The following is a 24251-nucleotide window of genomic DNA, read 5'->3' as shown; positions in this document are numbered from 1 at the left end:
CCTGCTAATTCACTTATACTTTTCAGATTTACTTTGTCAATGCTTCTAGGCAGTTGACTATGTCTCCTTACAAGGTATAAATCACTGCTTCATATTTTTATTAGTTCAGCATCAGCCTCCCAAGTTTGTCCTGAAGTTCAAACCTGAACTTCTTACCTTTTCTGTTTGAATTCCGGTTGATCTTCACAGCTGCAACATACATTTTTATATTTCCGTTACAATTTGTTAAACTTCTCATCAACTGGTTTGAATCCTGTTGTATTCAAGGCTTGTGCAATGGTTTTTAAATTTCAATTTAGAAACTTGAATCCATGCCCTGAACCATAATTTTGATTGCAAACTCCTACTTTATATTTTTCTTTCAGGCGCCTGGTACTCAGAAGTGAATCTTTACAGATTAAAGGAAAATTTTGAAGTAGAAAACCGTGATAAAAATTAAGTTATTTTCTACTTCCAAATAAATACCTACTTTAAAAATATTATTTGTGGTAGAAACATGCAGTAAATATGTGTGTATATATACACATGCACATGACATATATAATACACACATATGTATATAATGTATACTTGTGAGATACACACAGTGTATTATTTTGTGTTTGAAGATTACAGTTTCTAAGTGCGTCTGTGTATGTCACCAATTATTATCAAAGCATAATGAATAGTCATTTCTCAATTGGATACATGAAAGGCATTTTTAAAGATGAATCAATTTTTGTTTGGTAGCTCTGTGTCTTCATTTTTCAAGCATCCACTTTCAAAATGTAGCCACCTGATCCTAGGGGTCAAAGTCGTAGGATAAAAGATCACTCAACTTGGAATCAGAGAATCAGGCTTTGAATCTTTCAGTTTCATATTCACTTGGGCGCAATCCCTTAAACTTTCTGAGTGTTATGATCAAGACTTCACTCAGCACTGTATTTCCAGAAGGTAGCTCTTTCATTGCCAGAACAGAGGAGGCATTCGATCACACATATTTTATCAGTTGCAAGATAATGACTTTTCTTCACCTTTTAAAGCCTCTGAAATGGGATGCATTTGATAGGGTGTCATAATGTATTTGGCAGTGATTTTTCTTTCTTGGTTGCATTTAAAATAATGGTACATCTTAAAAATCAGCGGTATCCTAAATTCAAAGGAATATAGTTTATTTGTGAGATGAATGAAAGCAGGTGTGGAATGAATAGAATAGTCCCAGTGCCTCCTGCTTGGCCTCCCTTCACTGCTCACACTTCTAAACTAACCTGCTTCCTTGTAAAGATGAAAAAGCTGAGCCCAGAAAGTGAGAGGGGACTTGTTCAAAATTATGGAGCCAGTTAATGGTAGAACTGGAGCTAGAACTCAAGTGTCTTGACTTCCAATCAATCCTTTTCCGTACCATAGCTACCTTCCCTCTCATAATCTTATTTTAGTAGCATGGACTCATAAGGACTTTTGAAGAGATTGAGAGATAATCTCATAGGTTACACGAGATTCAAAATCACTTTTTATTGCTATTTTTTTTAATATTCCGTTAAAGTCTAAAGTTACCTAATTCTCATTACAAATTAGATCAACAAGGTAAAAACAAACAAACAAAACCCCCAAAACAATTTTTTTCTTCAGTAATTATTCTCCAACTGGGCAAGAAAACCAAGTTAGTTGTTATTTCAATGAAACCATTAATTTAAAACAAATTTAAAAAAAATTAGTTTCAGGTGCACAAAACAATGTAATAGTTAGACATTTATCATTTATGTCCCTCACACAGTGACAACCCCCTCCCCCCATCCACTACCCCTCTCACATTGCACACAGCCATTACATTTCTACTGTCTCTATTCCTAATGCTGTACTCCGCTCTTGCATATATATATAAATGTAGTTGACATAAATTATTGTTCAGCTTCAGCTTCAGGTGTACAGTGCAGTGATCAGGCATCGACATCATCCCTGAGATGGTCTCCCAAATGGGACACGTGTCCATTGGATACCCTACAAAATCTTTACAACATTATTGATTACATTCCCCAAATTGACTTTCATATCTCCGTGGCAACCTTGTGGTTACTGACTGTGCTCTCTAATCCCCTCACCTTCTCCCTTATCCCCACCCCACCTCCCGTCTAGCAACCCTCAGTGTTTCCTCTATGAAACCATTAACTTTTGACCTTGTTATGGTATGACCCCTATGAATTCCTTTAACTTGCTGAAGAAATTAGGATAAATATTAATGACAAATAAGTTTACTGATAAAATTAAACCTGTAGTTTTTAAAAATATATATTTCAAAATGCCTTTCAATTGGGTTTTGTTCTCCATTCCTTGCCTTTAAAAATTAAAATATTAAAGCTTTACAAAAGCTGCTTTTTATAACACAGGAAGAGTACTTTTTCACATTATTTTCTCGATTTATGGGTTACTTTCATCTATTTGGTCTAATATAAGTCATTTATGGGGATATCAGTACGTACATTCATTTAGTTGGAGACAAAATTTTGGAGTTGTTTTTCAGTTTAGACAGGTAACCTAAAATATCTGTGCGCTGCAGAGATGTTACCAAGAATGATGCAAGGATTTTCAGTTCTTTGGTGCTTCACTTTAGACTATGTTTTGTGCTTTCTTAATATACAGTATCCATCCTACTAGTGAGAATTTGGAACATTCCAAGTAATGATCACAACATTCTTTATATCTTCCTAAAAAATAATTTAAATATCTATTGTTAAGAGAATTTTTTAAATTGAGGCAGAAAATGTTATTATTATTCCTTACAAATTAATGCTTGACATTCTTGTTGAATGGAATGAAGACATTGCTATCGAGTAAATATATGCATATTTATAATTTCGCTTTCGGATAGCATTCATGTCAATCCCTGGATACAAGCTTCTCTTGAGTATGGCAACGCATTTCTGCAAAATCTTACAGAATCTCTTTCTTCTCATTTTCTGCTGCAAAGTTTGTCCAGGACAGACTTTAGCCACTGTCTAGAGGGGTTTTCCTTGAGCAACAGGTTAGCAGGTATTTATGAATTGCTCTGGCAGGTTTGGAGGTTTGAGACACGTGACTGAGATTGCAAAGCTGGCACCTGACATCTGTCACTTTGAGAAGGAACTAACAGCATCCAAGAAAGCATAGCATTGCTGTGGGCCATTTCCATCAGCAAGTTTGGTCTTGTTTATTATAACAAAGTTGGCAGTGAATCTGGATAATTTATGGATGACTTACGCTCTCATTGCTCTTACTCTTTATGCATAACAGCTGTTCTCCTCATGGCATAAAATCCAAAAGTTTAACACTGATGTTTCATGCTCGAATGTTAAGTAGTGAATATTTTTGGAAGCACCTAACTCAATTTGTTTCAATCAAAGGTGATAATCAGTCTCCAACTTTCACCAGCTCTTGGGAATAGGAATCTGATCACGAATCTGAAAAATTTCAAAATTACAGTGATCAACACCTTTAGTCCTGGTCTTTGGATTTGTCGAATTATCTTTCAACAAGGTTATGAATAGAGAATATTCTAAATACATATATATAGTGCAGCTATCAATTGTCAGGGAAGGAAAACATATGCATACTCACGACGTCAGTTTTATTTTAAGTCCTTGGTAGTTTTCTGGATATTTTATATCCATTTTTTGAAATATATGCATTGTCCCTACTGACATACGTTGGGGTAGATATTTTTTTGTGTAGGTTACATGAACTTGGGTGGTGACTGTCAGCTTTGGAGTAGATATGTTTGTTCATAGCTCCTCATTTAATTCTATTCAAATAGGCAGGAACTCAATAAAAACCTCAAAATACAAATAGCATGAAGGATAAATATAAAGCTAATATATGATGATCATATTTGAATAGGTGAGTAGCTCTGAATTGTCATGAAATATGACACACAAACTTTCTCACATGGCTTGCGGTTCAGGGAAAAAATTTCTGAAATAAGATGTGTGATGTCTTTTTTTTCATATCAAAATGTAATGTTGTTTTCAATGATAGATAAGTAGCAATTGGAGGAAACTTCCATACTGAATCTTTGCTCCATGATGTTTTTTCAACTTTGATCCCGATTTTCACTCCTATGGAAACAATAGATTGAGTCTTTACAACCAAGGTTGATAGGGTCTGTGAGGAGAGAGGCAGTAGGAAGAAAAGAAGGTGAGGAAAGTGCAAAGATCTTCAAGAGGAAACGTCAGAGGCTTTCTCAGTGGTGATTAGTGTAAGGCCCATAGCTTAAACTGTTGGCAGTGAGGTAGCTGTTTCCATGGTAACAACCAGAGCAGCAGAGTTATCAAAATGTGACAAGTTACAAAGGCAGAAAGTAAAATTCACTGTTTTGCTTGTAGAGCAGAAGATCCAGCACTTTTCCTATTTTTTTCCTAGACAAGTTAGTTTAAGAAGGTGGGGATTATAAAGTTAGTGGAGCATTTGTTTTGGTCTCTTTTAATGAAGCATTGGATTCGTAAGCTTAATTTTAATCATGAATTGATACCCAGGTTCCCCCAAAGTACCATATGTCACCAAATTCAAGACAACCAAGGTCCAGGGGACTTTCAGAATTCTTTGAGTTAATGTACAAACATATCACACTGGTCTGTTTTTCTACCTTGGTGAAATGCCTTAGCCTCTAGGAATATCACTGAACTGAATTATCAAAGAATCTCGACTGAGAGAGACAAATATATCATCTATGATACATGAGTTCGTTTTGAGTGTATGAATGTCTTTTGGAAAACAAATATGATAAACCTGACCTAGACTGCCAGTGATTTTAAGGATGGAGAAAGTGTGGCAAAGGGCAGAAAGTATCCCTTTAAAGTTGCCATGTTTTAAATTTTTAGGAATCAGGTCTGTTCTAGTTCTCCCAGCAACATGAATATTGATTGTTTAGTAAAGACAAACTATGTAGTTTTATTATTTAACTCCCTATGTTGAATTTGAAATAAACCGTGTTTTTTTCAACAGCTGGTAATATTCATACCACGCAAATGTCAAATGCATGTTGTAAAATTCTTTGGGGATACCATAATTTTTGATGATCTATTCTAATTTGATCTGGAGACATCAGTTAGATACCAGTTATAAAATGAAATTATAAAAGAAGCTCACCATCCAAATCATTCATTATTTCATTAAATTGGGGCACTCTGGGAGCATACAATCTAAGATGAGTTGGAATAAATGGTCATATTAATTTCACATAGCAAGCATGGACAGATACTTGACTTATGAAAATCATTAACATGCCTAGTACCATACTATATGTGAAGAATCTCAAGGCCATTTTGGCATGGTGCAAGAATAATTGTTAGTTGAGAATGTATCAGCTTAAGCAGCAGCTAACACTTTTTCTTTTTTACAGTACATGAAGATGATGGGTGTGAACTCCTGCAGTCACTTTTTTGCCTGGCTTATCGAGAGTGTTGGATTTTTACTGGTTACCATCGTCATCCTCATCATTATACTCAAGTTTGGCAATATTCTTCCTAAAACAGACGGGTTCATTTTATTCCTGTATTTTTCGGACTACAGCTTCTCAGTTATTGCCATGAGCTATCTCATCAGTGTCTTTTTTAACAGCACCAACATTGCAGCTCTGATTGGGAGCCTCATCTACATCATTGCTTTTTTCCCATTTATTGTTCTGGTTACAATTGAGGATGAGTTGAGCTATGTAGTAAAAGTATTCATGGTGAGTCAACTGGTCACAACAGAATGGCCGGTGTGTGAGAAAAATGGATGCTTTTTTGTTTTTAGACTCTCAAACTGAAAGTACACTTATCTAAATGTAGACGTTTAGTGATTGCAAAAAATGCTTAACTGTCCTAATGATATTCAGTTTTTCTACCTCATTGTATACCATTGTATACAAGTACAAGACTGTGAAAAGGAAACATTTTCCCTGCAAGTTTCTAAAACCATAATAGGTGATGCTCTTAATAGTTCCTGAAGAAAGTGGCGGTTAAATGTAATATATCACATTTTAAAGATCATCAAGAATTCTGACTTCTCTCTGATCCAATTCCTTAAATGTCTTAAAGCCTTTATTACTGGAATTATTCTCATATGTGAATAATTGTCATGGTTTTCATGACATGCGATATAACATACAGGCATAAAAACAAATGCACTGACAGCATATAATCAATTTTGAATCCTTTTCTGCCTTTTAATTCAAAAGGATTAAGTTAATTTAAGAATTTTAATAAAACCATTAAGATTATAAAATTTGGAAAGCAGAAGTAAACCTCATTTTTTCACTAAGAGTCATATTAAAACTTTGCTTTTTATAAAAGAAATAGAAAGTGATAAGTAACTTTCATGTAACATTGACCACTTTGGAATTAAACAAAATTTAAATGTTTAATTTGTTGCAGTAGTAAGTTTTTCAATCTATATTTTAGTATATTTTCTCAGAGCACTTCTATTACCTGAAATCAACTTATGAAGGAAAAACCCCTTTTGGCCCCTAACATTTCATTTGATTTTAGTGTTAACATTGCATTACTTTCTAATTACCTATTTTATACAGTACAGAGAAACATTTAATAAGTTCAGCTATATATTTGGATTTCTGAAAGACCTTTTCCCAGTTATAATTTTCTTGCTTTTGTTTGGTGTTGTTCCCCCTTCTCTTCTTTCAGTTGTAGCGTCTTGGTAAGGCACCTTGTATTTTTAAAAATATGATTTCATCTAGATGTGTCCAAACCTTTAAGTATATTAAGATCTGTCTGAGTAAAATACGTGAAATCTACAAGAATGATCATTGCCATTTGTTCTCTTCACAGAGCCTGCTGTCGCCAACAGCATTTAGTTATGCAAGTCAATACATTGCGCGATATGAGGAGCAAGGCATTGGTAGGCTCATTTTCTTTAAACTTGGGTTTTATCTTTAACAACTGCAGTCCATCTCACACAATAATAAACATATGTGTTTACTTTTTAGGTCTTCAGTGGGAAAATATGTACAGTTCTCCTGTTCAGGATGACACCACCTCATTTGGCTGGCTGTGCTGTTTAATCCTAGCTGATTCTTTCATTTATTTCCTTATTGCTTGGTACGTCAGGAATGTTTTCCCAGGTATGAACATGCTTCCTACAGATGCACACTTTTTATGGTTTTCACCATTATAAGTTGGCTAATGTATGTTTTCTAATATTTGATTTACCGTATTTAATCTCCAAAGAGAAATACTTAAATCTCAAAACTAACCCAACAATTTTTCAGGATGAGATAATACACTAGTGAGTTCCTTCTCTGATGTTTCTATAAAGGATGGAGTGAATTAAGAAAGCATGGAATCCAGTCTTTCCAAATGGGATTATAAGGCAAAAACCAAGTCTTGTGATTCTAAAGAGAATTTACCAAATTCTAATGGAAAACAACTATCTGGGTTCCCCATCCTATGTCTCAAATGGTCATGATTTCTAACATGCTTGGGAGTTTTTCCACTAAGCCTTATTAATATTTGTACAATTTTTCTGATGCTGTAAGTGAACAAAAGAGTACTATTCTATTTGTATAAAATTTCTATAAAAGACAAATCTGTAGAGACAGAAATAAGATCCCTGATTGCCTGGGAGTTGGGATGGGAGCAGGGCTTATCTGAAAATGGGCATGAGAGAACTTTTTAAAGTTATAGAAAATATTCTAATATGTGGATTGTGGTGATGCCTGCACAACTTTATAAATTTACTAAAAATAATCTAACTTTATACTCGCAACGAGTAAATTTTATGGTACAGAATTATACCCCAGCTGTTTAAAAAGGAAAGAAGCTGTTTAAAAAGGAAAGAATAAAAGGAAAACTGTCTTTTTTACTTTACTTTGAAAACCAAGACCATTATTTAATTTTATATAATATCAAAAAAAAAGAGAAGGAAGAAAAGAAACTACTGTCTGAAACTAGCTTCTGATGCTTAATGTTAACAATCAAATAATAGTTATTTTTCCCAATGCATTTTTATTACAGGTACATATGGCATGGCAGCCCCGTGGTATTTTCCAATCCTTCCTTCCTATTGGAAGGAGCGATTTGGATGCGCAGAGGTGAAGCACGAGAAAAGCAATGGCCTTATGTTTACTAATATCATGATGCAGAACACCAATCCATCTGCCAGTAAAACAAGTAGGTCAACAACATGAATTATTATGAGAAAAGTGATATAAATTTTACATGACTAGTGATTTTAATTGTTTTCCTAAATGGCAAAAGTATCCTTTGGTTATGGATGAATATGTCTGCACATATATGTTTGGACTCTTGTGGAGATTAAATTGTGGCTTTTTCTGGGCTCATTAGCTCAGTTGGTGAGCATATGGTGCTAATTAGTCCAAGATTGCGGATCCTTTTGTGGTCAAGTTAGACTTGCATGAAGAAAAAATTTTTCCTTCGCCACAGTCTACACCCCTAACTTTAGCCATTTGTCACTAGTCATAAGGAGTAACCAAGTAACAAGTATGGCATAACCCATAATTTGGCATAACCCATCATCAACACTGGATGAACAGTTTTAAAGCTTATGTCTCACTGACATTGGGTGAATAATGTCATCTTTATAAAGGGAGGATGGCCCATATAAGTGGTACTTTTGTCATGTCTGAAGGAGATGTAGAGATTAATTAATGAACTGGATTCTATAAACTACTGATCTGAGCTAGCCCTGTTACTATAAAATCACACCTTATAGATGTTTCTTTCATAAGTTGGTATCATTCTATCCAGTTAGAGAACTAAATCTTACACTTGTTTTTTTTGATACTTGAGATCTATTGAATAATACTGAATTCATTATAATGATACCGTGTTCTGGGACTACTCTTTCTGACAGAGAAGGGCCATATAAACCTTAGAGAATGTAATTCCACATTCTCATTTATTCTTTAACCACCTGAGAAAGAAGCTGAAGGCTATAATAGATCATTTGTTTCTAGAATTAATTTTTACTTAGCTATATTTTTAGATAGAAATAGTCTAACACTAACTGCATTTTCTTTCTTTGTGAGCTTATAACTCTTCTCTTGATTTCTCTCCAGGTCCTGATGGCATGTTTCCCTCCAACATTGAGCCTGAACCTAAAGATGTCACGGTTGGGGTTGCTCTGCATGGAGTCACAAAAATCTACGGCTCAAAAATTGCTGTTGATAACCTTAATCTGAACTTTTATGAAGGGCATATTACTTCATTGCTGGGTCCCAATGGAGCCGGGAAAACTACTACGATGTATGTTACTTTTCAATACTTACTGTCTTGGAAGCATATTGCTTAATATTTCCTTGTGGGAGAGTCATTACATCTCCCAGATGGATTAAGATGGCTCACCTTGCATACTATGGGATGGAGTCTAAATCAGAGATCAATCCCAAAATGTGAGCGCCAAGGCCAGATCAGGCCCACCAGTTAAGTTTATTTGTTCTATCTAGTGTTGGTCCACTAAGTACTTCTTAAAAATTTTAATTCAGTACCAATATTTTAAAATAGGGAAGTTTTCTAATAAAAAACACATTCTTGGTATCTCTTAGATAAAAGGACATTTGACAACATTGAGTCTACAGGTTAGGACAACTGGTTGGGGCTTATTAGTGATACTTCTCTTAAAGGGGGCGTCTGCTTTCTGGTTCATCCCTAGTCCCTACAATCCTACAATCCATACTACCTCACATGCCCAGTCTGTTGGACTTATTTGCATGTCTGTCCTGGCTCATGTAAAACCTTGAGTTTACACACTCTGGTATAAACACACTCAGCCCCGGCTGCTCCCTCACAGGGAATCCTTGCTTTGATTCATAAAGAAACAAAAGAATGACCAGCTATCAGATACAGATAAAGAAAAAAAAGATAGGAGCACTACATGGTCTGTTTTTTTCTCACTCTTCACTTAACTAGCATTTTCCTGTGTTCTAATGGAAAAGAGATTCAAATGTTTTTAAAGTGACAGTCTTTTGATTGATTGATGGAATTCACTTCTAATGCTCCACATAGCTTAGCTGGGAGTTGCTGTTGGCACTCTAGCCCTTATTGGAGAATATCAGTTGCCAGATATCCTGCCTGTTTACTGTCATCATGAATAAACTCAATGACTGCCAAAACACATTCAAATTAAACTTTTTTGTAAATAAAAAGGGGCAAAGAAAGGTCATGAAATGGGTGAACATGGAGCCACTCTGATTTACATGACCTGTTTAAATTCAGAGTTGGCTTTCTAGTGTGATACAATGCTTAAAAGGCAAGATTTCTACCAGGCAATAAGAGGCCAATGAAGAAAAGAGATAGAGAAAGCTTTTGAAGAGGTTGCAATTTTAGCTGAGACAGTCCCCATTTTATTTTTCTGAATATAAACCTTTACTATAGAGAATGAAATGTTATTTATATTTCAGTGTATTTTTATGGGAAGAATTGCATATTATATTAATTCCCTATTTAATCTGTAATTGTCATTGAAACTCTATTAAGTGCAAGGCACTAGTTAGGTACTGAGACAGTATCTTAAGAAAATAGATCTTTTCCTGACTTCATGGAGCTTACATTTTAGTGAAGAAAATGGATATTAAATAATTGCCCAGTTTATTAGCCATCTGAAAGATGACAAGGAATTATCTACGTGAGAATATTCTGGTCACAATGTGGAGAAAGGGACTGGTGATGGCCAAAGAGCATGTAGGAAGTCAAGAGAGAAGCCTATAGCAGCAGTACGGAAGTAGTGGTGGCGGCTAACGCTATGGTGGCGCTGGGAAAATGGAAAGATGTGGGCAGAGTTATGAGACTAAGATAGGAGAAGGATACAAAAACAACTGGATTTGAGGCTGGTAACCACTGTATGGATTTACCATATGGGGAAGCAGTGACATGAGGACATGAGCTTGAGTGCAAAGATCATGGGTTCAGTTTTAAACAGGTTGGGTTCAAGGACCCTGTAAGACATCTCATGGAGAAGCGACATTGCCTGCAGGATGTATAAAGCAAGCCTGGAACTGAGTGATGAGATCTGGGCTGGGGATGTAAATTTGAGACTTAACAATCTATGGAAACTATCTGATGATGAGGAAGTACATGGGTTTGCTGAAGAAGAGAGTGCTCTGACAGAGAAAAAGCATTTCTGTCATTATTGCCACCACCACCATCTTCATTTTGTAGTGTTTCTGTGACACTCTAAATTATTAAAAGCTTAAAAGTAATTGTTATTTTTTTATTCCCATTTAATACCATTTTATTTCATGACTTTGCCTGAGGAGATAGACTGTTAACTTTTTTTTTTTTCTAACCACTGAGATATAGTTGGTCCTAAAATCTAGCTGAAATGCTTGGTTCAACCTACTTTATCATTTCTTTATTTCCAGCTCCATGTTGACTGGACTTTTTGGGGCTTCAGCCGGTACCATCTTCGTTTATGGAAAAGATATCAAAACAGACTTGCACACTGTACGGAAGAACATGGGGGTCTGCATGCAACACGACGTTTTGTTTAGTTACCTCACTACCAAGGAACACCTTCTCTTATACGGCTCCATCAAAGTTCCTCACTGGACTAAAAAGCAACTGCATGAGGAAGTAAAAAGGTCAGTTATGACAGGAATGAGAACATGCATTGGTAACTCCTCTCAAAGACAAGTCAAGCTATGCTAATAATACCAATAGGAAATATTTTCTCACAAACCAATTGATTTTTAGTTTTTCTACTTTTCTGATATTGAATACATTTAATATCATTATCCTCACCAGTTATATAGGAATTGTTTAATTCTCTTCAGCTCTGGCTCCTATATTGCCCCAAATCCTCTGTTTCTAATCTCCTTGATTACTATATGGGTTCAAGCCTCCTACCTGGACTTCGAGGTTTTACTCTTCTGTATACACTCTACTCTTCAAAGAGCAGCCAGGGTGACCTTTTTAAACTGCAGATCAGCCCATGCCATCCCTGGGATCAAAACCCTCTAAAGGCTTCTCACCACACTCTGTGTGAAATTCAGTAATGTCCTTATCCAAGTCTATGAGGCCCTACGTGACCTGCCCCCAAACTCACTTCTGATTCATTTCCGTCTCCTCTCCCCCATTCACTCTGCTCTAGGCACACTAGCCCAGTTGTACATCTGATTATGTTAGGCCTGCCCCAGCCTCAGAGCTTCTCACTTATTGCTCCCTCTACTTAGAGCAGTCTTTCCCAAATAACCATTTGACTTACTCCTCCACTTTCTTGATCTCTGACGAAATGTCACATTCTCTGAGGAAACCACCAGATATAAAATAGATGCCTAAATAGAATGCCCAAGTACTATGCATCTCATGTACCCTGCTTTATTTTTTTTTTACATTTATCAACACTTGGCATATTATCAACTTAGAGAATATGTTTATTAACTGAATTTTCTCTATAGACCTCCTGAGATACACACTCATAGTAGAAATAATCTCTATGTATAGAAACATTATCTGTTCACTTCTTTTCACCTAGCACCTAAAATACAGTCTGGCACTGAAAGGTCAGATACTCTAAAATATTTGTCAAATGAATAAATAAAATAATGAGCCATATATTACTTTGTGTTGTTTCCTGAGCATTAATTTCATACCTCCAATTACATGACAAATAATAGAAAATTATGTCATGAATTTTTAGTAGTTTATTGCACCTTGCTGAGCACATAATGGTTTTTTAGTGAATATCTATCATTTAGGGTACTTATTATATTTTTCCAACATTTACTTGTTCTATTTGTAAAGAAAATAACCACTATACCTTATTTTTTGAAGGACTTTGAAAGATACTGGACTATATAGCCATCGTCATAAAAGAGTTGGAACATTGTCAGGAGGAATGAAGAGGAAGCTATCCATATCCATAGCTCTCATTGGTGGATCAAGGGTGGTCATTTTGGATGAACCATCCACTGGAGTTGACCCATGTTCTCGCCGAAGTATATGGGATGTTATATCCAAAAACAAAACTGGTACGAGTACCTTCTTATAACTTCTCTATCCAGCAGTCATAATTTTGCCTTTTGGGATACACACAGACTGAAGTCTTTCTGTTCACGATCTCCATGAAAGGTCTCAGATAGGCTCTTCCTTTTCTCAAGTCTTCTCTTCTCCCAGCTAAATTTCTGGGTCAATTAGTTAATATCAATGTAGTGCCCACTGTGAACTGAGTGCTTAACTGGCCTTTTTGAGAGCATGTAAATCCAATAGCAGTTCCACATTCTGCCTAGAGGAGCTTAGAATCTAATTAGAGAAACCAAACATACACAAATGAAGATAAACTGAAAACAGACTAAATAAGTGCTAACGGGATGTAAAGCAAAGAGCAATCAGAGTGGAGTAGATTAATCAGCGAGGAATATTCAAAAATCTTTAAAATTACTGCTTCTTCATAGTGATGAAAGGAAGAGGGGAGGAAGAGATGAGAGACGAGAGAGAGAGAGAGAGAGAGAGAGAGAGAGAGAGAGAGAGAGAGAGAGAGATTGAGAGAGAGAGAGAGAGAGAGAGAGAGAGAGAGAGAGAGAGAGAGAGAGAGATTTAGGAACACGCCTAAAATTTTTCTTTGATCCTTTTGGAAGCTCCTCTGGTCAGATTTTCTGTTAGCTCATAAAATGTGAGTCTTCTCATAAATCACAAGATTTGCTTGTGCTGACTTGTATATCTTGGGAACTGTATTTTCCTTTTTCATTCTTGGTTGTTCGCCTCTGTATTTTCAAGCCAGAACAATCATTCTGTCCACGCACCACTTGGACGAAGCTGAAGTGCTGAGTGACCGCATTGCCTTCTTGGAGCAGGGCGGGTTGCGCTGCTGTGGGTCACCATTTTACCTCAAGGAAGCATTTGGCGATGGCTATCACCTCACACTCACCAAGAAAAAGGTTTGTAGGGGAGAAAATATACCTTATTATGGGTCAAAAGTTAATTTTGTATGAAACGGAGGCAGGATCTTTCCAACTTTATTCGTTGCTAAAATTCACTACCAATATGTTAGCTTCTCAAACGTGAGCGAGCATCAGCACTCCTGGAGGTCTTGGCCAACCAGACATCTAGCCAAGAAGTCTCTGATTCCATACGTCTGGGATGGGGCTTCAGAATTCCCCACATTTCTAACAAGGTCCCAGGTGATGCTGATGATACTGGTCTGGGGTCGCACATTAAGAACCAATGTGTGAGGTAAAAAGTGATTTAGAGCCTCAGGTTACTGATGGAGGGTCCGCCTTTTAGTTTCTCTAGCATTTCTGCCTGTAAGGCTAAAAAGTTAGATTTTCTGCTTTCTCAAACAATTTGGGGACTATAATCAATAACGTTGTAAAGATTGTGTAGGGTGTCAGATGGGCACTTGTGTTATTAGGGAGCCCACTTCATGGACGGTGTAGATGCCTGATCACTGTGCTGTACACCTGAAGCTGACACTGAATAACACTGAATGTCAACTATAATTTAATATATATGTATGTGTATATATATTAAATTATATAGTCACGGGATATAGAATACAGCACAGGGAATAGAGTCAATGGAATTGTAACAGTTATATATGATGTCAGAGGGGTAATAGATTGGGGGAGGGGAGTTATCATTTTGTGAGAGGTGTAAATGTCTAATTATTACATTGTTTTGTACACCTGACATTAATTTAAAAAAAAGAAGCAAATGAAGAAAAAATGCCTTCACATATTCATTTTCTGATCAGTATTCCTCACGTGGCAATGTGAAGACTAACTCAGACATAACCAATGGTGGTTTTCTTTTACATCTTTGAAGAATGCTGACTAAGGATCCTTGTACCATCTAAAACAGAATATGATTTACCAAACTGTGCAAGGTGTCCATGCTGTTAGTCATATAACCACTGTCATTTCATTTTGACCACCATCATTTATTTTCTGTCTAATCATCCTGATGTAACTTCCAAAATAAAAAAAAAAGTAGTGGATTGTTATATTCATTAATATGGTCAAAAAGTTTTGTATTAAGTGTGTATTATGACTTATCATACATCCAAGACACTGTCCTAGGAATTGGGGATGCTGCAGTAAATTGATATTAAAATCTCTGTCTTCATGAAGTTTATAGTCTGATGGAGAGTGGGGAATTCAGATGACACAATTAATAAGTATACTATTGAGTGTATTAGCAGATGATAAACGCTATGGGTAGAAATAAAGCAGAGGAAGGAAAATAGGGAATGCTGAGTGGTGCCATTTTAAGTAGGGTAGTAAAGGGGGGGTGGTCTTTCAGAAAGTGACAGTGGATCCAAGAGTTGGAGCCGGGAGAGAATGAGCCGTGCCACTATCTCGGGGCAAAGAAACACTTGCAAAGGCCCTGGGGGCTGTGTCTGAGCCTGAAGCACTCTAACACAGAAAAGAGACTGCGGTTGCTAGAGTAGAGCAAGCAACAGGGAGGATAGTGGGCAAAGAGGTTGGAGAAGGAACTGGGATAGGTGGGAGAATGGAGCCAGTAGAATAGTGATTTGCAGACAACTATAGAGACCCCCAAGTGGGACAGGTAACCACGGGAGGAGTCATTTGTGATCTGACTCAGGTCTGGGGTGGCCTAAAAATCTCACCACCCTCTGATTAGGGCCCTTGGACACTACAGTCTATAGAAAAGGGAGTGTTTAACCTCTGATTTTGTCCCCAGAGTGCAAATCTAAATGCAAGTGCAATATGTGACACAATGGCTGTTACGTCAATGATCAAGTCACACCTCCCTGAAGCCTACCTCAAGGAGGACATCGGGGGAGAGCTTGTTTATGTGCTTCCTCCATTTAGCACCAAAGTCTCAGGTGCCTATCTGTCACTCCTAAGAGCACTGGACAATGGCATGGGTGACCTCAACATCGGGTGCTATGGCATTTCAGATACCACCGTGGAAGAGGTACACCTGGACATTTCCTTTCTTCTTAAAACTGTAACTTGCTGTTCCCTTAGAATAAATATGTATACTTTTTTTAAAAAAAAGAGCATTTTTTATATAAAAATTTTACAAAATTAGAAAATCTTAAAAGTATCTTAATATTATCTTACAATATTATCTTAATAGTATCTTACAAATGAATAATATTTGTAAAACCAACTTCTGAGAACAAACATGTTGCTCCAAATAGAGAGCAACTATTTTTTACGTATAAAAAGATTCACTTAAAATTCTTCTCAAAACTAGTCACTTAAACTCACACGTCTCAATAAATATGATAAAAAAGTCAAAATCAAAATTGAGCCTAGAAACTAGAAAAGATATGCATGTTTTATGTTAATGAAGCATTCTGGCTTTTCTTTCTAGGTTTTTCTGAATTTGACTAAAGAGTCACACAAAACTAGAGATATGACTCTTGAGCACTTAACACAAAAGAAGATTGGAAATTCCAGTACCAATGGCATCTCAACTCCTGATGATTTATCTGTGAGCAGCAGCAATTTCACAGACAGAGATGGTATAAATCTAATCACATATTTTGCTTAATTCCAATAAATGACATAAATGAGAAAATTACAGGACAGATTTTGATTTTTTAAATTCAACTTTAAATTTTCTTCCTAAATTCAAAAAGATTAAAACAATAAGCTTTCCTTTTTTAATATACAAAATATTTATTAAGCCAAATCGAGTTCTCTATTTCAAAAATATTTTGAAGAATGTGAAAGAACCTCCTTGTTAGGATGGTAATAAGTATTCCCCTACCTACTAGAAGTCATATTTGAGATGTCGTTTACTATAATCTCAGATTTGTGTTCAACAAGTTAAAATCCTTCTTGTGATTGTTGCTGTCCAACACTGGAAAGAGTTACCTTGTAAGATAGTTCACTCACTGTTACTAGGCATGTATGAGTGGAGGTAATAATCATCAAAAAGAAAAAGTCTAAAAAAAATGGTCATCACTCTTTACGGGGCCTGATTGGAAGGCATGTCTAACCTTCCCACCTCTCTGAATAATTCAGGTGCTGAGAAAATTTAGGCTCTGAGAAAATGCTTTTGGAGGATGGTCTCTGAATTGATGAAGTTGCACCTGATGAATATGAACCTATTATAATAGATTCCCCCCATAATTCTTCACACAATATATGTTTGAAAAATCATGTTTCTTGACATGACTTGGAGGAATCTGGCTCTTTTAAAAATAACTTTTATCCTATTATTCTTTTTCTGACAGTTAATTTATTCCTTTGGAAACACTGTTTACTTAAGGGAGCATGTACTAAAATGATATTTAAATTATGGAGTAGTCATTCTCCATATGACTACTTAAATTGAGAAAAATCTCTAGGAACAGAACTTTTAATTAAACTTTTGTCTGGCTCTAAAACTCAGAAAATGTAATCTCTGATGTTTATATAATACTGGAACTTGGAGTCTCATTTGTCCTCCATATTCTTCATTTATCATCTTTTGGAGAATATAATTGTTGAGTTCATGGAATTGAGGACTTTGATTAGAATGTGGTCATTTGCTTCAGGAAGTAAATGTTATGTATTTGCTTCTGCATTTGTCTCATAATTTGAAACTATTCTTTAGTCAAAATGTACCCCTTAGTTGACATTATCTTTTAGAAAGCACATTTGCTCTGTTTGATACACCTGTAAGTCATCCACATGTAATTTCTCAAGAAACAGAAAAGCATACTAATTAACTTAACATATTCAGCTCCTTCTACAATTCCCCTTTGCAGAGATAGGAGTTTGCATTTAAACTTGTTCACTCTGTTTAATTGGAGTTCATTTTAAATTAAGCAGCTTTGTATTTTTCCTTATCAGCTAAATGAAGATCGTGATTTTTGTGCTGCATAATTTGTGACGAAGAATTAAAACTATCCACAGAGTTGACGAATATCACACCTTATCACATGTAAAGCAATGTTTGGCGGCAGGCCTTAGGGGGAGAAATATTATATTTGAACCCATTTTTTAGAGGGGCCTGCTGAAATTATCAGTTGTAAGAGCATTATTGAGGAAGCAACAATTTATGGCCTCAACAGTTGCTCTTACTCTTAGAAGCTATGACATTTTTCTCAGCACCTGAAGAGCATTTGAGAAGGGAGGAGAGGAGACATTTTCCCCAATATGTTCTTTTTTGTTACCATAGCAGTAAAAATAGGGTTTTGAAATGCCATATAATTTCTATGGAGAATGTAACGAATAAATGCACTAGAATTATACTTTGGAGGAGAGTATTTTCCTTTTCCCACGTTTAAGATGAATTTATTGGAATGAGAATCACTTTAGAATGAGAACCAGTTAGAATTATACCCATTAAGTTTCCCACCATAGAAATGTGTTCTTAGACTAGGTTGCTGCTTTGGTTTCCATTTTTCTTATTTGCATTCAATCTGTTGGTAGACGCTATCACTTCAATATTAGTAATTAGTAATACATACTGAGACTGAGACTGAGATTGGAGATTGGGGACAATATTCATTTATAAAATTATAGATATCTAATTTTGACATGTACAATTACTGTGTATATGACTAATAATATTTTGTGTACAGTGATTTATCATTTTCAAAGCACTTTTACATACAGCTCTATGAGATAGAGAGGCTCAGGCCCAAAGCTGATAAAGCGCTGAACCTAAAATCCCAGTCTTTAAAATGTAAGCTTTCCCCAGCATATCACATTATACCATCTATCCAGTTTATAGTTTTTGAAGTTACTTTATTATTTGATTTACCTGGACTTTCCAGAACCATATCAAATCTCTCTCTTTTTTTAAATTAGACAAAATCCTGACAAGAGGAGAGAGACTGGAAGGTTTTGGACTGTTCCTGAAGAAGATAATGGCTATCCTCATTAAGAGGTTCCACCACACCCGCAGGAACTGGAAAGGTTTCATTGCTCAGGTTATCCTGCCCATCATCTTCGTAACGACTGCCATGGGCCTTGGCACACTGAGAAATTCCAGGAACAGTTATCCAGAGGTCCAGATCTCCCCATCCCTTTATGGTACCTCTGAACAGACAGCCTTCTACGCGTAAGTTTCTCTTCTTTAACCTAAGATAATGTTCCCACAGTGCTTCCGAAGTGTGGTTTTATCTGAATGAATGCAATGGAATGCTGAAGAATAAGAACTTAGGAGCCATAGTACTTAATTCTGCCAAAGGAATGGACAGTTTGATTTATTACAACATGACAGTTCTATCGCCCACAAATAACCTTTTGTTTTCTGTCTAAAAATAAAGTTATAGTAGATCTTTATTTTTAATGAGTAGACTTTATTCAAGAAAGCCAGGTTAGGTATGGCTTCCAAATCGATTGTAATATGTAGCAAATAACTTTTTATTAGTCTCACTAATATTGAAAAATAATGTCAGAATTCTGTATAATATAATTGTATGTATACAATAGGTGATTACTAAATGCATGTGGCAATCAAGAAAATAACAAGACAGCCAAATATATGATTGTGTGCTTATTTTTGTGTGACACTTTTCTTTCCCCCTGAAACTCAGTCTTTCTTAAATTTTTAAGAAAACAATCCTCTAGAAAGCATATTTCATTTCTTCAAATTATTCGTGAGCATGAGTTTCATGCGGGAGACTCATGGAGGAATCATGAATTTGTTTCTGTCCTTTACTGTTACAGGAATTCTAACCCAAGCACAAACGCACTGGTCTCAGCAATGTGGGCCTTCCCTGGCATCGACAACATGTGTTTGAACACCAGTGACCTGTAAGTGGCTCTTGTTCTTTTTCTTTTTTTCAACATTCCACTCTGTGTGTATGTGTGTGAGGGTGTGTGGATAAGTGGATGTATGTTATTTGGCTGGAAGAGGGCAGTGTCCTAATGGAAATCTGTGTTTAACAGGTTTTATCTATCTCCTTTAGTTCATTTCCTGACCGCACTTTGCTGTCATAATAAACACTGGATGCTTTATAACTTGCAAAGTTCTTTTGTGTACATATTCTTATTTAACAATCACAACAACCCTGTGAATTATTAATCCCATTTTTAAGATGAAGAAAGTGAGGCTCATAGAGACTAAGATTCTTATGTAAAGAAATTTAGGTAGGAAGTTGGATAGTTAAAGCTGAGACCCAAGTCTTGACTCCAGTTCCCAGGATTTTACATGATGTAGTGTTGCTTATTCCAACTTCCAAGATAGTGCATAACACATGTAAACCTGATGTTAGTGCATCATTTTGCTAATGTATCCCCTTCCTGTTCGAGAAAAGAATGAAAAGAGCAAAGAGAAGAAAGGAGTCAAAAAGCCCCATCCTGCCATGTTAAGATAGTTCAATGAGTTTTGATCTTAACACTGTTTAGTCACTTAGTGCTATCCCTCAACTCCCCATAAAATGTCAGATCATTTGAAAACGATAGTGCAATGTATATTCAAGTTATGAGAAAGCAGTAAATTGTACCTGGGACTATAACAGGAATTTAATACAAAATATAGTCACTTCTATGATCATATATAAACATGAGTATGCACACCCACCTCATGTCAATATAATTTTTACTTGCAGAAGGTGTTTAAAGAAAAACAGTCTGGGAAAATGGAATACCAGTGGAGAACGTATCACTAATTTTGGTGTTTGCTCCTGCTCAGAAAATGTCCAGGTAAGATGGAATTCACTTTTGGTTAAATAGAAAAAAGAAAGGAATAAATATCAAAACTTGAAAGATCTATCTAGGTTACCAAAGATTCAGTATAATTTCATTTTATGGAAGCTAGTACCTCAGAGATATGGACCTGGGCAGCTCAAAAATATTGGCTTTGAACTTCAGGTCGCTGTTGTAAGTCCATCTCAGGACAAATTTCCAAAGGTAGGTAATTCTAAGACAGTCTTTGTGGAAACTAACTGAAGATGAATTTTTGGTTTCAGTTCAGTTTTTACCAGAAAGCTCTATGTTTCATTCAGCAAAATGCCACCATAACTGTCATACTTGAAAACACAGTGAGACTGCCACTGTCGTGATCATTTGAGAAGTCAGTAATGTGTATGAGTCCAGAGCAGAACTCCAGATGTCTCTAAGCAACACCTCCAGGATGCAAGAAAAATCTATGTCCTGAAAGTAACAACAAAGATTGTCCACTTATCACTTTCCCTGTCTGTATTCTATACACACTTTGTTTTCTAGGTCTCTCAAGAAAGCTTTTAAGAAAATCAAATTCATTGGAGAAATTAAAGGTAGTTGAAGATAAGAGGTCACTATTAGTTTCTGAGAGTCACTATTTTGTTGACTTACTTTTCTCCATGGGGAGGAATCTAGCAATATATTCTCCAAATTTCACCCTACACTGTCTTGAGACAACATTTTAGAATGCAAATGCTTTCAGTAAATGCAACATATTTTTTTTATGTTTTCATGAAAGACAGTTACTAACAATAATTGGGATGCAATGGTTATCTTTTAGAATCCTTTCATATTTAAATATTAGTCTTACCCAGTACTCAAAGAGTTTTCTAATTCCTCATCTAACCTAGTTAATTTATGAAATCCTTTACATATTTTGTTCAACTTAGAGTAAAAGCCAGCTAATTTAGTATTTAAAATTGGAATCTGGACACATTTTTAAATTAGAAAAACTCCAATAGATTAAAATTTTTCAACCTAATACTCTGCTGATTTAAAAATTTGTGTAAACAATTTTTAAAAGTGTTTGATAGTATCTACTAATGCTGAAGTATACATGCCATATGGGATCTACAATTTCCTTCCTATTATATACACATGAGAAATGTGAATATGTTCACCAAGAGACCTATACTGAAATATTTATAACAATACAATTCATAATAACCACTCAAGTTTCCACCAACAGTAGAGTGGATAAATTGAATGTAATATATTTCCACAATGAAATTCTATATACAGCCAAACGGGAATGATTGATCTGTAACTAGACACATCATGTTGGAAGATTCCCACCAACAAATGATGAGTAAAAAAAAACACCAAATACAAGAGAGTGCATATAATGTGATTTCATTTATACAAAATACAAAAACAGGCAAAATTATCCTGTGTCAGTTACTTTGAGGGTGGTCGTGATTAGAAGGGAATATGATGAGAGGGCTTCCAGGGTACTGCTAGCATTGCTCTGTTTCCTGATGCGGTTTCTGGTTACACAGGTTCAGTTTGTCAAAATTCATCAAGCAGTATACTTATATGTGCTTTTCTGTGTGTATAAGTCAATAAAAAATTAAAGCTAAAAGATTACACTACATATACATATAGAAGGGTATCTTTCTATTTGTGAAACCAGTGGCGTTCTGGAATGTGATCTTCAAGTTGATACAACTTGATATAAGGTGAAATTCAGCATTTATTTCTTAGAGCAACTTGCCACTTTATGCTCTTGGTACACACGTGTGGTCTCAGGTTCAGGCACTGAGACATCATGTGAAGGTGGAAAGAAAAAATGGAAAAAATGCCAGGCTTTTCCCAAACTAAACTTCATGGAGGTGAAGCATGAGAAACTTCTGTGAAAAGTAAGTGGTCAGGAAGTGCAGAAAGCTATGAGCATAAAAATAAGGGGTTAAAACTAAGTTCTGAGACTGGTTAATAATAATATACCAATGCATTTAATTTGACAAGTGTATGATGGTAACATAAGATACTAATGATAGGGGAAACTGGGCAAAAGTTATCCGGCGACTCTCTGTATTATATTTGCAATATATATATACATGCAACTTTGCAACATACATATAAACTTTTTATTTTAGAATAATTTTAGATTTATGTATATAAAGATTAGAATTAGATTTATATAAAATTAAATTCAGATTTAGATTTAGATATACATAAAATTGAGCTCTGACACCTAGGTTTGGTACCTTAAAATTAATAGAAAACAAATTTTTCATCCACTGCTGTTAGTCGCTGAGAACTTAAGTCTGTTATGAGGATCTTTTCAATTTGGGGCAAACATTTGTTTCTTCCCTGTGAATTACTGAGACTATTTTGAGTCATCTTGGTGTTAAATGTTTTCCTTCAAACATATCAAGCTTGTTAGTACAGTAAAAGAAAACTAACACATAGTTAACTTGTGTTCTTTTTTGACTTCAAGTGAGCCCTAAACCCATATATCTGCTCTCTTTATATAATAACTATTTGTTCTAATTTCTTGGCATAGGCAAGGTGCCTTCCTTTTCAAAGCTCTTTAATGTCAGAGGACAGATGTCACTTTCCAACAGTTGTGAAAACAGACAAATCATGAAACTGAAGCTCCTTAACACAAAGAACTTAATGTTTAACTTTATTTTTCAGGAATGTCCTAAATTTAACTATTCGCCACCTCATAGAAGAACTTATTCTTCCCAAGTAATTTATAACCTGACTGGGCACCGCTTAGAAAATTATCTTATATCAACTGCTAACGAGTTTATGCAAAAAAGGTAAAAATACTGTTTATAACATTTAAGTTAGCGTATCTTGCTTTCTAATTTAATGGTAACTGCCTTCTAGACTTGAGACAATAAATGTACATTTCTATCAATTATTTACATTGTTAAATTCTCTGTTTTATCTAAACAGCCTTATGCACTAAATGTTAGCTACCGGCGCTAAATGAAGATTCATTTTGAGCAAATCAAAAAGCATTGATTTGTTCAGGTCTCAAAAATGTATTGTGAAATTTGTCCTTTTTTTTTTCTTTTTTTTTCTGGAAGCAAAAGAGAAGTTATTGACTGGATTATGCCAACTTGGAGAATTTTAAGACGTTGCTTTTGGTGACAAGTAACCTTAGTTCCAATATGAATATCTCAAACTTAGAGTATGATGTGCTGTCTGCACATGGATAAAATGTGTTCATGTGTAGCAAGGCCACTTAGGCATGTGTCATGGCTGTATGGTTGGTAGGCTTGCATTTGCAACGTGGAGGGACCTGGAGGACACTATATTAAGTGAAATAAGCCAGACACAGAAAGTCAAGTACTGCAAGATTTTACTTATATGTGGAATCTAAAATAGTCAAACACATAGATGTAGGGCGTAGAATGGTCCTTGCTGGGGTATGGAGCAAGGGGGACATGGAGAGATGTCATCAAGGCATACAAAGTTTCAGTTACACAACATGAGTGTATTCTGGAGACCTAATTGACAGCAATGTGACTATAGTTAACCATATTGTCTTGTATACTTGAAATTTGCTGAGAGGATAGGTCGTAAGAGTTCTCAGCACATACACATACACATACAAACACAAAGAAAATGATTACTATGTGAGGTGATTGATATGTCACCTCAAATCAGCTTGATTGTGGTGATTATTTCACATTGTTTACATATATCAAAAGGTCAACTTGTACACCTTAAATATATACAATTTCTATTTATCAAT

At 35.6% G+C, this 24251-nt stretch overlaps 1 protein-coding gene across 2 annotated transcripts in view; it reads left to right on the top strand.

Annotated features, from left to right (window-relative positions):
- The window catches only part of ABCA12 (ATP binding cassette subfamily A member 12), a gene marked incomplete at both ends in the record, with an annotated part of 162092 nt that overhangs the window by 111517 nt on the left and 26324 nt on the right, over nucleotides 1-24251 (top strand). Inside the window, 14 exons of one of the 2 annotated variants that reach the window (XM_081051201.1) lie at nucleotides 5351-5680; nucleotides 6777-6846; nucleotides 6935-7069; nucleotides 7962-8108; nucleotides 9026-9212; nucleotides 11327-11545; nucleotides 12738-12934; nucleotides 13680-13840; nucleotides 15606-15842; nucleotides 16248-16398; nucleotides 18680-18932; nucleotides 19544-19630; nucleotides 20428-20521; nucleotides 23180-23307. In XM_081051201.1, the coding sequence (XP_080907327.1) occupies nucleotides 5351-5680; nucleotides 6777-6846; nucleotides 6935-7069; nucleotides 7962-8108; nucleotides 9026-9212; nucleotides 11327-11545; nucleotides 12738-12934; nucleotides 13680-13840; nucleotides 15606-15842; nucleotides 16248-16398; nucleotides 18680-18932; nucleotides 19544-19630; nucleotides 20428-20521; nucleotides 23180-23307 (2396 nt within the window). Of the gene's footprint in view, nucleotides 1-5350; nucleotides 5681-6776; nucleotides 6847-6934; nucleotides 7070-7961; nucleotides 8118-9025; nucleotides 9213-11326; nucleotides 11546-12737; nucleotides 12935-13679; nucleotides 13841-15605; nucleotides 15843-16247; nucleotides 16399-18679; nucleotides 18933-19543; nucleotides 19631-20427; nucleotides 20522-23179; nucleotides 23308-24251 lie in introns of both variants that reach the window. The other variant, XM_081051200.1, reaches the window with a different exon arrangement.

Source organism: Rhinolophus hipposideros (assembly GCF_964194185.1).
Source record: "Rhinolophus hipposideros genome assembly, chromosome: 6".
Classification (NCBI taxonomy): Eukaryota; Metazoa; Chordata; class Mammalia; order Chiroptera; family Rhinolophidae; genus Rhinolophus; species Rhinolophus hipposideros.
The sequence above is the reverse complement of the archived record's forward strand: the minus strand, read 5'-3'. Positions and strand labels throughout refer to the sequence as shown.